We start from the raw sequence: 13,901 nt of genomic DNA, 5'->3' as shown, positions 1-13,901 counted from the left end.
TCTGTGTTGTAGTCACCAGATAGGCTGTAATTAGTTTCACGTTTCGTTTGTTGTTTTCGTATTTATGAGTTATTTCATGTCTCGTTCCGTTTTCCTTCATTAAAGTCATGAGTAACCTACACGCTGTGCTTCGGTCCGACTCTCTTCATTCAACAGACAAACGCAGTTACAGAAACACCCACCACCTCTCACTTAACGGTAGAGGCATGGAGTATACGATGTGGGAAGAAATCGACAGGTGGGCGGCCGACCCAGAGCGAGTGCAGGAGCCCGCCTGGGATTCCCTGCAGCAGTGCGAGGAGGGCTATAGACGAATGGAGTCTAAAAGGAAAACACGGTGACACAGAGCGAAAAACGAAAGTAACCCCCAAATATTTATTGGGGGAAAGCGCAGAGAGAGAGTGGCTGAGTCAGGAGTCAGAACTGAGCCTACTCTCCCTGTTAATTGTGAGGAGCAGCAATATAAGGACTTCTGGTCTTGGGAGATGATATTAGACGGAAAAGGACCCTGGGCGCAGCCGGGAGAATATCGCCTTCCCAAGGAAGAAATAGATGCCAATAAAGCGGAGAGGCACTGGTATGAGGAGGCAGAACGGCGACGCGCTTGGAAACCTGAAAAGCAGCCCCAAAAATTATTGGGGGGGGCTAGAAGGGAGAATAGTTATGCCAGGTAGGAGACCTGCGCAAACTCCCTGTGCTCACCGTTGGGCTAGAGAGACCGGGCAGGCACCGTGTTATTCTATGGAGCACACAGTGTTTCCAGTGCGGGTGCAGAGCCAGGTGCGGCACATACCAGCCCTTCCTATTGGCCGGGCTAGAGTGGGCATCGAGCCAGGTAAGCTTGGGCAGGCTCGGTGCTCAAGAGCTCCAGTGCGCCTGCATGGTCCGGTCTATCCAGAGCCACCTCTACACACCAGTCCTCCGGTAGCAGCTCCCCGCACCAGGCTTCCTGTGCGTGTCCTCGATCCAGTACCACCAGTTCCAGCACCACGCACCAGGCCTCCAGTGCGCCCGCCTGTTCAGCGCAGCCAGCGCTTTTCTCCTCTCCTGCGCTGTCGGAGTCTCCCGCCTGTTTAGCGCAGCCAGAGCCTTTCTCCTCTCCTGCACTGCCGGAGTCTCCCGTCTGCCCAGCGCCGCCAGTGCTCCCAGTCGGCCCAGCGCCGCCAGTCTGCCCAGCGCCGCCAGCGCCGCCAGTCTGCCCAGCGCCGCCAGTCTGCCCAGCGCCGCCAGTCTATCCAGTGCCGCCAGACAACCAGTCTCTTCCAGATCTGCCAGACAACCAGTCTCTTCCAGATCTGCCAGACAACCTGACTCTTCCAGTTCCGCCAGCCAGCCAGGATTTACCGGAGCCTACTACCTTTCTGAGCTTCCTCTCAGTACTGGGCTTCCTCTCAGTACTGGGCTTCCTCTCAGTACTGGGCTTCCCCTCTGTCCTGAGCTGCCCCTCTGTCCTGAGATGCCCCTCTGTCCTGAGATGCCCCTCTGTCCTGAGATGCCCCTCTGTCCTGAGATGCCCCTCTGTCCCGAGCTGCCCCTCTGTCCCGAGCTGCCCCTCTGTCCCGAGATGCCCCTCTGTCCTGAGATGCCCCTCTGTCCCGAGATGCCCCTCTGTCCTGAGATGCCCCTCTGTCCCGAGCTGCTCCTCAGTTATGTGGGGATCTGGGTGAGGACTATTAGGCCATGGTCGGCGGAGGAGGTGGATTATCCCAGGACGCGAAGGGGAGGAACTAGGACATTAATGGAGTGGGGTCCACGTCCCGAGCCAGAACCGCCACCATGGACAGACGCCCACCCGGACCCTCCCTATGCTCTTGAGGTGCGTCCGGGAGTCCGCACCTTAGTGGGGGGTTCTGTCACGCCTTGGTCATTGTATTTTGTGTTTTTGTTATATGTTTGGGTAGGCCAGGGTGTGACATGGGTTTATATGTTGTTTTTCGTATTGGGGTTTGTAGTATTTGGGATCGCGGCTAATTAGGGGAGTTGTTAGGCTTGGCTGCCTGAGGCGATTCTCAATTAGAGTCAGGTGCTTTTCATTGTCTCTGATTGGGAACCGTATTTAGGCAGCCTGAGTTCGCTTTGCATTTCGTGGGTGTTTGTAACCTGTCTCTGTGTTGTAGTCACCAGATAGGCTGTAATTAGTTTCACGTTTCGTTTGTTGTTTTCGTATTTCTGTTATTTCATGTACCGTCATATCTTTCATTAAAGTCATGAGTAACCTACACGCTGCGCTTCGGTCCGACTCTCTTCATTCAACAGACGAACGCCGTTACAGATCCCTATTTTTTATTAATTTGTCTGTATTTTTTGGGGGATCCCTATTTTTTTCAAAATCAATTTCAATCCCGCTAAAAAAATTGAAAAAAATCCAAGGGGTGGTGAATGAATACCCACTGTAAACATTACACTGAACAGGTTGATGTTTGTCATGAGACTTGTCCTGGAGGCAGACCTGGGTGATTTCCCCTTAGGCCAGCTGCAGTCAAAATTATAACAATTCATTCAGGAAATGTGCTTTTTTATCTTATTATAAGGTTAGCAGTGTGGTGATTTTATGCCTGTGCCCATCTGCAATGTGGACTCCAGTACAAGATTAAAGAGAAATGCTTACCTTCACTGTGAACCAAATCAACCAGGTTTACCATCTACGGTGCAGAGAAATTGAATATTTTTGTCCGTAGTAAGATAAGCAGAGAAGCCATTCAATTGAATAAAGCAGTTATAGTGAATTCAACCCAGTGATGTCAGTCAGTGTGGCACTTTTACCACTCCTGTGCTAATAACATAATCATCCAACTGGCTGAATATGGCAATTGTATAACAACCAGTTTGCAAGACATCCTCAGTTTCCTAATTCTATTAACACAGGAACATACCATTGTGCATAAGAATGAACAGAATATTCATCCACTGAAGAATATACACCAAGAATAATGTTCTGGCTTATAAAGCAAGGAAGAAAGAATCAAAGTGGTTTAATTTGGTCAATGTCATTACATAGCTAAAGCCCTGGTTTAGACCCAAACTACTAAAGGGCCACAATCAGTAGACAAATGTTGAACGTTGCTGATAGAAATGCCATTAGAGCCGACATGATTCCTTTCTTCCTGTCAGAGAAGACAGTTTGTTATTCATCTGAACTTTCTACATTGTGCGCTGTTGAACACACCCCAGGATTTAGGATGGCATTTTTCAGGAACTGTTCTATTTCGAAACAACCACATGGGCCAACACAGAACCATTCTGGGTTTCAATAACACCTTCTGTTCATTTAAAAAACTTGTAACAAATGAACGGCAGAAGAAATTAACACTTGGAGCACTATAATTCATTTGTAGTTTATTTTATTGCATTTTTAGAAGTGACCAGTAAGCACTTTTATTTAATATATATCATAATATTTTTTTTTAATTCATTGCAGGCATCTTTAAATAACAAAGCAAATGGCCTGTAAAGTATAAGGTGTACAGTATATTGGTGTACAGTAATGACTCATTCCCATCACACACACACACACCTTACAATTGCAGCCTCTTTGGTAACGGCAAGTCAAGCTCTTCTTTTGCGCGGCACTCAAGTCCTCCCAGGGCTGATTATAGCCACACAGTGTTACATACATCCTTCCAGTCGCATCCTTCCATACATCCTTACAGTTTGTTGCTTTCAGGGGAAAACATCTCCTGGGGTAACTACAGCAGAATAAAGAAAATGTCCTCACCACTCTGGGACCTGTGGTGCCACCTCTTTGACCAATCAGATTCACAGAAATTACAGGTTGTGCAGAGTGCGCTCTGATTTATATAGACATGTGCCATCATCTTCCCACTGGTATTATTTTAGCAAACAGGAAAATAACTCACTCCCAATAGACAAGCAAAAAGTCTTCAGAGAAATGTTGTAGCAGCCTACACCTCAACGTTAGAGATCTGACCTGCAGTATCAATCTGATCAACTGTTGGCCACTATACGCCCTGTCCCATCTGGCCAGAAGAAACAAAGTGGTAACATTAGGTATTTATGGCCTAAGACAATTTATTTGTGTTTGGAGAAAATATAACTTTTTGCTAAAAACTTGTGTTTGGAGGACAAAGAATGCTGAGTTGCATCCAAAGAACACCATATCTACTGTGAAGCATGGGGGTGGAAACATCATGCTTTGGGGCTGTTTCTCTGCAAAGGGACCAGGACGACTGATCCGTGTAAAGGAAAGAATGAATGGGGCCATGTGTCGTGAGATTTTGAGTGAAAACCTCCTTCCATCAGCAAGGGCATTGAAGATGAAACGTGGCTGGGTCTTCCAGCATGACAATGATCCCAAACACACTGCCCGGGCAACAAAGGAGTGGCTTCGTAAGAAGCATTTCAGGGTCTTGGAGTGGCCTAGCCAGTCTCCAGATCTCAACCACATAGAAAATCTTTGGAGGGAGTTGAAAGTCCGTGTTGCCCAGCAACAGCCCCAAAACACCACTGCTCTAGAGGAGATCTGCATGGAGGAATGGGCCAAAATACCAGCAACAGTGTGTGAAAACCTTGTGAAGACTTACAGAAAACGTTTGACCTCTGTCATTGCCAACAAAGGGTATACAACAATGTATTGAGATAAACTTTTGTTATTGACCAAATACTTATTTTCCACCATAATTTGCAAATACATTTTTTTTAAGTGGGAGAACTTGCACAATTGGTGGCTGACTAAATACTTTTTTTGCCCCACTGGTCTTCCAATTGGAATATACAGTATATTATTCACACACCTACTGCAGATTTGAAATATTTACCTGAATTCCCTACCATCCCACTCAATGTGTCACTACTGAGACATGGTGAAAAAGTTGCAATAATGGAAGAACCACATACAGTAGAGTTCATTTTAATTAACCTTCTATTACAGATGAACATATAAAAATATATTAACATGCCAAATTAAAAACATGATTTAACCTGATTTTCAAAACCTTTACATTTCATTTAGAGAAGTATAATCTCTATTGTGTGTTAATTTGCATTTCGGTGTCAAGTGTCAATCATAGAGATAAATGGAGGACTCCAGATGGATATAACTCATTTTGGGAAAGACATTGCCATCGAGGGCTTCCCCCATTTAAAAGTGGTCAACTGGATGGGGATTCCTATGGGTTGGGAGTAATCAGCCTATGATCAGAAAGTATTGTCTTCTTCAAATTGGGTTGCCTATGGTTTGTAAACCAAAGACTAAGATAATATCCAGGAGCTAAGACCAAGATTTATACCAGGACATTTGTCCCAAGACCCAGACCCAATAAGTTGAGACCATGACAAGTTAAAGACTGAATTGATGTGGTCTCAAGACCAAGACCACTCGATCAACAGTCCATGGGCCCTTTCTTCAATTGTAAGAAACTCAAGTACATTAGAGTAGAGTAGAGTACAGCAGAGTAGAGTAGGGTACGGTACAGTACAATACAGCACAGCAGAGTAGAGTAGGGTACGGTACAGTACAGTACAGCACAGCAGAGTATAGCAGAGTAGAGTAGGGTACAGCAGAGTAGAGTACAGTACAGCAGTGTAGAGTACAGTAGGGTACCGTACAGTACAGTAGAATAGGGTTCAGTACAGTAGAGTAAGCTACAGTAGAGTAGGGTACAGTACAGTAGAGTAGAGTAGGGTACAGTACAGCAGAGTAGAGTACACCAGAGTAGAGTAGGGTACAGTACAGCAGAGTAGAGTACAGCAGAGTAGAGTAGGGTACAGTACAGCAGAGTAGAGTACAGTACAGCAGAGTAGAGTAGGGTTCAGTACAGTAGAGTAGGCTACAGTAGAGTACCGTACAGCACAGCAGAGTAGAGTAGGATACAGCAGAGTAGAGTACAGCAGAGTAGAGTAGGGTACAGTACAGCAGAGTATAGTAGGGTACAGTACAGCAGAGTAGAGTACAGTACAGCAGAGTAGAGTACAGCAGAGTAGAGTAGGGTACAGTACAGTAGAGTAGGCTACAGTAGAGTAGGGTACAGTACAGCAGAGGAGGGGTTTATTCCCCAGGGTCTGCCTTTTCACATATTGAGATAGCCTATATTAATTACAACACCAGCATGATTTTGTTCAATTTGAAGGACCTAGGAAAATGTTGTTTTGAAGCTTATTTCCTGCATTTCAACATAGTTTAACAAGACTCCTAACATATTTTAGATAGGCTATTTAATAATGATGATGGATATGGGAAAATAAATTCTCGACCCGATTTCCCCAAATATGTTTTATGGTCATTTATTTGAATCATACATACTGTATTTTATGAGGCAAAGTGAACAGATCAATTGACAGCAACATAGTCACACATTGTAGAAGATTGATGCCGTGTTCACATGCTAGTCAGAACTAGGAAACTGACTTTAACTACAACCAGATAGCAAGTCAATCACGTGTCGCATTCAACGAATTAGCAAGTTGGATATTTCAGACTTTGCTCGTTCTGACTGAATGTTGAAGTGGCATACTTCCCAAGCAACATCCAATTTCTTTGATTCTTCGACTTCAGGTCGTAGCTCAGCTTCTGAATGTTAGAGACAAACCAAAGATATTCCCATGTGCATCAGAGTTGCAGTATGCAAAAGTACAGTACACTAAAGTAGAGCACAGTACATTCCAGTACTGTATGGCACGTTATAGATTTCTATGTTTTGGCCAAATACATTTCAATGTTTGGGCTCTTGGAGGGTTGGAACCCTCCCTGCTGTCTATGCATCTCAATACTCTCCACTGGGTATGGTAGTGGGTGCCAGGCGCACCGGTTTGTGTCAAGAACTGCAACACTCCTGGGTTTTTAATGCTCAACAGTTTCCCGTGTGCATCAAGAATGGTCCACCACCCAAGACACCCAGCCAACTTGACACAACTGTGGGAAGCATTGGAGTAAACATGGGCCAGCATCCCTGTGGAACGCTTTTGACGCCTAGTAGAGTCCATGCCCACATGAATTTAGGCTGTTCTGAGGGCAACAGGGGGGTGGAAATCAAAATTAGGACGGTGTTCCTAATGTTGGGTATACTCAGCATATATCTATATCTATCTTTATGGTGTCAATTGTTGCAGTTTCGGTTTGGACAATTTTGACTTAACATATAGCTGGCCATCTTTCAATTGGACAGATGTACAGTACCAGTCAAAAGTTGACACTTACTAATTCCAGGGTTTCTTTATTTTTACTATTTTCTACATTGTAGAATATTTGAGAAAACAAACTATGAAATAGCAAATATGGAATCATGTAACCAAAATTTAAAAAAAGCATTAAACAAATATATTTTATGAGATTCTTCAAAGTAGCCACCCTTTGCCTTGATGACAGCTTTGCTTTCTCTCAACCAGCTTCATGATATATTTCAATTAACAGGTGTGCCTTAAATTAATGTGGAATGTCAATGAGTTTGAGCCAATCAGTTGTGACAAGGTAGGGGTGGTATACAGAACATTTGGTAAAAGAGTCCATATTAATGCAAGAACAGCTGAAGAGAAATGATAGTCCATTACTTTAAAGACATGGTCAGTCAATCCGGAACAGTATTCATTTCACCAAGTCTAAACCAGTTTCCTATTAGAAATTATAAATACACAATTGAGTATCTGCATATTACCAATTGGTGCTGAAAAGGAGGCGAATATGCATTGGGGGCTCTCGGGTGGCACAGCGGTCTAAAGGCACGACATCTGTGCTCGAGGAGTCACTACAGACCCCGATTTGATGGCCCAGCGTTGTCCAGGTTACACAGTCATTGCAATTAAGTATGTGTTCTTACTGGTGCACCTAGTTAAATACATTACAAAAAATATTCTGAATGGTTATTCATAGTCTACCCACTCAGCACAGATGTCAGTTCACTGTCTAGATATCAAATAAAGGATTGAACTACTCTAATCCAAAATTAGTTTCACTTTGATGCAACAAGTGTTGAATACATTGCCCAGTGGGTAGTGAGTCTGAGAAAATATTGAAAAATTTAAGAACAAACCTAGTGACAACTTAAGAACCAAGGTTGTGAAAACTGTGTGAGTGTTCTCAGCAATTACATTACAATGCATTCAACGTGCAGAAGGGAACCACACCTGCATTTCTTTGTCAAGGAAGACCATGTAAAAAACATTTATTCTACAATATAGTGTCCAGCTGAACACAACCCAGGCTTTAGGATGGTATTTCAGGAACAATGTTCTAGTCAGAAACACAGACACTTTTTAGTTTCAATAACACCTTTGGTTCCAGCTTAAACTGATGAATGACAATAAATTAATACTTGGAGCACTATATTTGAGTAGTATATTTTTATTGCACAAGTGACCAGCTTTTAAATTGCAGGCATATTTAGCCACTGAGCGGAAGGCCTGTAGAATTATTATGGAGATGTCAATATCCAGGAACTACTTCTTGGATGGATCCATATCCCTGGACCAGTAACAGGACCCATCAAAACTCATGAGACAGGCAGAGTACTTGGCCTGGGGTCCGCTTTGGCCATCGTTCAACAACCAGTCTGTCCAAAGGCACTCATCTGGGGCGCTGACGGGACAGGGGAGGGAAGAGCAGCGGATGATCTATAGCTCAGAGCAGGGAGAGAGAAAGACCCAGATCACCAACTGATCATTACCCCAATACTATAGCTCTTGTGTTCAGCCAATGTGACAAAGTAAAAATTGAACAACTGGTGTAAAGTAATTTTACTATAATTCCTGTCACACACCGTGCAAGAGCAGCCGGTTCGGTAGCGTTGAGTCAAGCTCTTCTTCTGTGTGCCATTCAAGTCATCCCAGTACCGAATAAAGTTACACATGCCTATATGCATCCTGCCATCAGTATTTATGCTGCCTGAAGACAGAAGAGAGTGTGTTAACAACTTGTGGGGTAAAAGTTAACCCCCAGATGCTGATATTTAATAAGTTCCCCTTCTTTCCCAAATGGTTAAGATTAGAATTGGGGGAGGCTGAAACAGATCCTAGATCTGTCCCTGGGGTAACTTTACCCTGGAGCAGGAAGACATATTGATGCAGCCTGGAACACTAGAATTTAGCATAATAAATAAGTGAAGCATTCGTTAGTAAACATGTATAAGCATTAAACATTTAAATTCTTAACATTTGGTATTATAAAGTGTAACTGGAAGTGCCAGGCTGTACCACATCCGGCCGTGATTGTGAGTCCCATAGGGCGGCACACAAGTGGCCCAGCGTTGTCAGGGTTTGGCCGTCATTGCAAACAAGAATGTTTAACTGACTTGCCTAGTTAAATAAACTTTAACTTAAAGAAGTATTTTTTCTGAAGCGCTTGACTTGTACAAGATTAAGTCAATAGTTCAGAATAGGCCATGATGCTGCAAGCATAGGTTGAGCAGGTTAACCAGTGATAACAATGAACTTGGGTAACAGTGAGAACCACACCTGTGAAGAAATACTCCTTGTTGATTTCCAGGGTCACACCACACGAGGCTGAGGAGGATGAAGTGAAGATGGCGCGGATAACCCGGTCAGGACCTTTGAACATCTAGCCAATCACAAGGAGAGAACGAAGGATCTGTCAAACATCTAAATACACAGTTTAACCTAACTGACTACAGCTCTCAGGCACTAAGTCTTTCCTAATTCCCTCCCTATACCCCATCCGGATGTTTGCAGATCAAAAAATATTGCTTAATCTAACCTTCATTTTTATCAGGGTGTCATACAGAGACCAAGGTAAGCAGAAAAGTCAAAAACAATTCTCAGTCGCCCAAAAGGCAACTACAAGTCACATTTAAAACATTAAAGATCGTTCCGCAAAAGTATTTCAAGCAGATTCATCCAACTCAGGAGAGCCCAATGGAATATCCAGAGTTAAACATCCCTGCTCTGAGAGACTAACTATAATGTCTAAAGGTCAGTAATAATGTTAGGTACAGTGAGAGTTAGTAAAAGTAACAAAGGGCCAGCCAACTTCCTGGTAGAGAATGCAGGGATGAGTACCAAACTCCCCCAATCACCAGTAATAAAGTGCAGTGCATGATGTCACCATAGTCTAGGACTGGTAGGAACAGCAACTGAATAATGTGCTTTCCAGCAAGAGGCATTTCTACTGAAGTTCCTTTTTATATGGTGGAAGCTCCACAACTGCACTGTTTATGCCAACCCAGATCTACAAACACTGAAGGGGAAAGGAGAGAACTGGGGCCATCTATCAGACTGGGGTTCAGGGGGCTTCAATGTGTCAGTGCAGGAAGGAACAACCACTTAATAAAAAGGCGAATCATACCTTGATCTGTTGGATGTCATACTTGGTGTTACCAGACACAACTCCCACACCAACCACCTTTGCCCTGATCACTGGAAGAGAGAAACGTGGTTTAACTGACAAGCCCCATTTTCCTTTCAATGGTCAGTTAGACACTGATGGTTTAAGGGCGTTATGAGATCTAAGACAACAGAACACGTCACAGACAAGATATTACATTCTTAAAAATGTTGTGCATAAGTTCACCCTGTTTGGGCTCAACAGACAAGTCCATTATACCTCCAGGTCCTAGATTCCTAGCTCTAGTAGTCTGCCTTTAATTCAACACGCCTAGTTTAACTACACCCCACCTGGTCTGCAGATGTTCAGGTGCTGGTAGGAAGACTGAGGCACAGACCTTATGACACCAGCTCCACCTCCACCCACCTGTCTGGGTAGAAGGTGCTGACAGCGACAACCTCTTCACTTCAGTCTGATTCAGAAGATATTCAAACGATTCATCCTTGCCAAATGGATGAACTACTCCTGTAAGGTTTAGTTCCCTCTATTCCACAGCTGTCTATCATTAGGACCAGTACACCAGATGTACGTGTTGCTTTTATCACTGGAATTACAGTTGGTTTTGCAGACATCCTGATCTAATGAAACTACAGTAGAAAAGGTTTTTACTAACAGCTGTACCAGTTAAGGGACGTTACACTACAAAAGCCACATTTGGCAGATGTTTCAGACCTCAAGATGGCACCACAGCTGTGCAGATAAAATGTGCCCTTAATTCAAGTACAATTCAGGTTGAAAACATTCCTTTTAAGGAGCACATGAAAGAAATTAACTGTCCAATGTAAGTGATATACAGTGGCCAAATCTGAATTTAATCATCCCATTGCATGAACTGCAAACATGTGTATTCAAGGTTTAAAAAGCCACCTAAAAAGTTCACTTAAATGCCAGACTTGATTTGCACAAATGAAAAATATTTATTACTCCACATAACAATACACATTGCTGCAGGACTATGTTCCTGGTGTGAAACTGGCTCAAATAAATCACGGCATCTGTAGCCTACCACTAGTCGATATAAATAAGTCTACACTACAACTGAGTGCCTTGGGTTAAATGTAGAAAGAGTATTAACTTGTTTGGTGTATATAATTTAGCATTCAACTGTAGGCATAATGTGTAGGCCTAGAGGCAAATATAACACTTGGTGTAGCAGGAGTCTCGGCCAGTGCTACATCCAGGGCTCTCTAACCCGGTTCCTGGAGAGCTACCCTTCTGCAGGTTTTCAATCCAAACCCAGTAGTAACAAACCTGATTCAGTTCATCAACTGGCTAATTATTAGAATCAGGTGTGCAAATTAGGGTGGGATCAGAAACCTACAGGATGGCAGCTCTCCAGGAAGAGGGTTGAGAGCCTTGGCTGTAGCCCATCTTACCATTGCATACTTATGTAAATACAATGATCATGTTCATGTCATGGTAATTATTATAGCCACAGAACCTTTAAATCGTTCGCATGTTGCGCATTGATAGTGTAGTAGCCCAATGTTCGCCAACTCCAGCCCTCGAGTATACCAAACAGGGGCGGCAGGGTAGCCTAGTGGTTAGAGCGTTGGACTAGTAACCGGAAGGTTGTAGGTTCAAACCCCCGAGCTGACAAGGTACAAATCTGTCGTTCTGTCCCTGAACAGGCAGTTAACCCACTGTTCCTAGGCCGTCATTGAAAATATGAATTTGTTCTTAACTGACTTGCCTGGTTAAATAAAGGTAAAATAAAAAAATAAAATAAAATATCCCCGGACAAAAACACCTGATTCAACTCATTGAGGGCCTGATGATTGTTGAATCATGTGTTATTGTCCAGGGCTACAATAAAATTGTACCGTTTGAGCAACTCTAGGACCGGAGTTGAGAACCCGAGAAGTCAGAAATATTGCAAAAATGTCCATACCGACGTCTGCGTTGCAAAAAGCCTGTTGAAGATGCACAGGAGCGCATCTGCAAGCTTCTGCAATGTCTTCGATCTGCCAAAGGAACAAAACGACCAGAGTGATGAAACAACTGCTTAGAGACACAGTCATTTTGGAAAATATATCTATAGCGTAAAATAAAATGTTTCCTCCAGGAGCTAAAGAACAGTTGTATTGTAAACTACACTAGAACATGTTCCCAGACAGACTAACACGTAGAACTCTGTTTTCATTCGATGTAATCAGCCCTTTTTATTGCAAGCTGTGAGCTCCTCCCACAGCCAGTGGTAGGCTGAGAATTATATTAATCCAGAACCATAGCAACTCCATTGGAAACAAATGCCCTCCTTAAAGGGACAACCTTTAAGGTTGTCAATTTCCCCGGTTGCCATAAATTATCTGTCTTTCGCCTAAACAATGGTGATGAACCAGAAATATCTATTTTAGGATATGCCTGTTTGAATACCTTTTCTTAAACACCTGGGGCAACTTTAAAGCAGGCTCAACTTGCCCTACTGCTCAGTTCAGTTCACTTGCCCTCAGCCCCTCAAACTCAACTCTGGACCTCGACGTGAATCCAGCGCCACTGCATTTTTTAATTGTTCCCCTTTAATCAGGGACTGGTTTTGACCAGGGACACCAGGTGGGTGCAATTCATTATCAGGAAGAACAGAAAACTAGCATGCTCCTGAGCACCGTGCACAACAAGAAGATGCCCCATACTATTGGGCTACTTTTGCACATTTGTTATTGTATGAGTGAGGGAAATGCTTTAAATCGAGAGGAGTCAATGTGTTCGGAAAGATGAGACCTTGAGGATCATAATAAATACTGCTTTGATGTCATACAAGCAAACCACATACCTTGAATCCGAATGTGCACTTCACATTTCCATATTTGAAAACTCATGTCATTTACAGTGTCAACGTTCATGAGCTCTATGTTTAATCCACAGTTACTAGTGTGACATGCATTATGCCCTGGGTTGTCCTGAACAGAAGATTTGCCATGGAACACACACTTGAATGTACTCAAGACTCCATTCTGTGTGCACCAAAATTGCTATCTGTTTGTCTGAAGTGCCATTTGAAAGAAGGCCGATGCTCCAGCCTTTGGGCAACTTGCTCTGCGCTTCAGTCAGATTTAAGAACGCTCTAACTCCGCTCCAGCTGTCCACTGCACCACCAGGATGGAGCTAGCATGCCATGTATCTTTAACTCATACGTAGCTGTTCATTTTAGTCCATTCAAACAGACCCCATTTCAAAGGAAAAAAGCACTCATTAAGATCAGGTGTGGTACGGGAAACACACCTAAACACACACACAGGATAGATTAAGTTTTGTTAACGCTGAGAACAGAATGTATATGTTTTTAAATAACATTTTTAGAACGTTCTTTGAGCATTACCAATGTTTTCTTGTATTTTTTATAGAACGTTTTCTTAATGTGCTGAGAACATGACTTTATAAAGAACCACAAGGAAACCTGTAGAAAATGTTATGTTGAAGTACTGCAATTCCCACAGAAGAACGTTGTTTCTTAATGTTCCCTGGAAATTTTGAGAACATTACTTTACATAGAACCATGAGCAAAACCGTAGGAAACATTATGCGGAAGTACTGAAATTCCCACCTAAGAAACATATGGTTCTCAGAACGTTATGTGCTTGCTGGGTATCCTGCACCATTCCCATAAAGTTGT

General features: G+C 43.2%; 1 protein-coding gene across 1 annotated transcript; it reads right to left on the bottom strand.

Moving 5' to 3' along the window:
- Positions 1 to 8,277: 8,277 nt before the first annotated feature.
- LOC124024421 (metalloproteinase inhibitor 2-like) lies at positions 8,278 to 12,419 on the bottom strand. Its single transcript, XM_046338318.1, has 5 exons — positions 12,180 to 12,419; positions 10,250 to 10,320; positions 9,403 to 9,505; positions 8,709 to 8,833; positions 8,278 to 8,562 (listed from the first exon to the last, which is right to left on the bottom strand). Exons 1-5 carry the CDS (start codon positions 12,307 to 12,309, stop codon positions 8,389 to 8,391), a joined length of 603 nt encoding a protein of 200 aa, XP_046194274.1. The 5' UTR covers positions 12,310 to 12,419; the 3' UTR covers positions 8,278 to 8,388.
- Positions 12,420 to 13,901: the final 1,482 nt, after the last annotated feature.

Source organism: Oncorhynchus gorbuscha, unplaced genomic scaffold, assembly GCF_021184085.1.
Source record: "Oncorhynchus gorbuscha isolate QuinsamMale2020 ecotype Even-year unplaced genomic scaffold, OgorEven_v1.0 Un_scaffold_1846, whole genome shotgun sequence".
Lineage (NCBI taxonomy): Eukaryota > Metazoa > Chordata > Actinopteri > Salmoniformes > Salmonidae > Oncorhynchus > Oncorhynchus gorbuscha.
This window is presented reverse-complemented; position numbering and strand designations above follow the sequence as displayed.

Bases quoted from the DNA above. Each gene is read 5' to 3' on its own strand.
- LOC124024421 (XM_046338318.1), bottom strand. From the start codon at position 12,309: ATGACTGTGTCTCTAAGCAGTTGTTTCATCACTCTGGTCGTTTTGTTC. The intron at 9,506-10,249 runs GTATGATTCGCC...GTGATTGGCTAG, and splicing joins ATGACATCCAACAGATCAAG to ATGTTCAAAGGTCCTGACCG. The intron at 8,563-8,708 runs GTGTGTGACAGG...TCTGAGCTATAG, and splicing joins GAACCGGCTGCTCTTGCACG to ATCATCCGCTGCTCTTCCCT.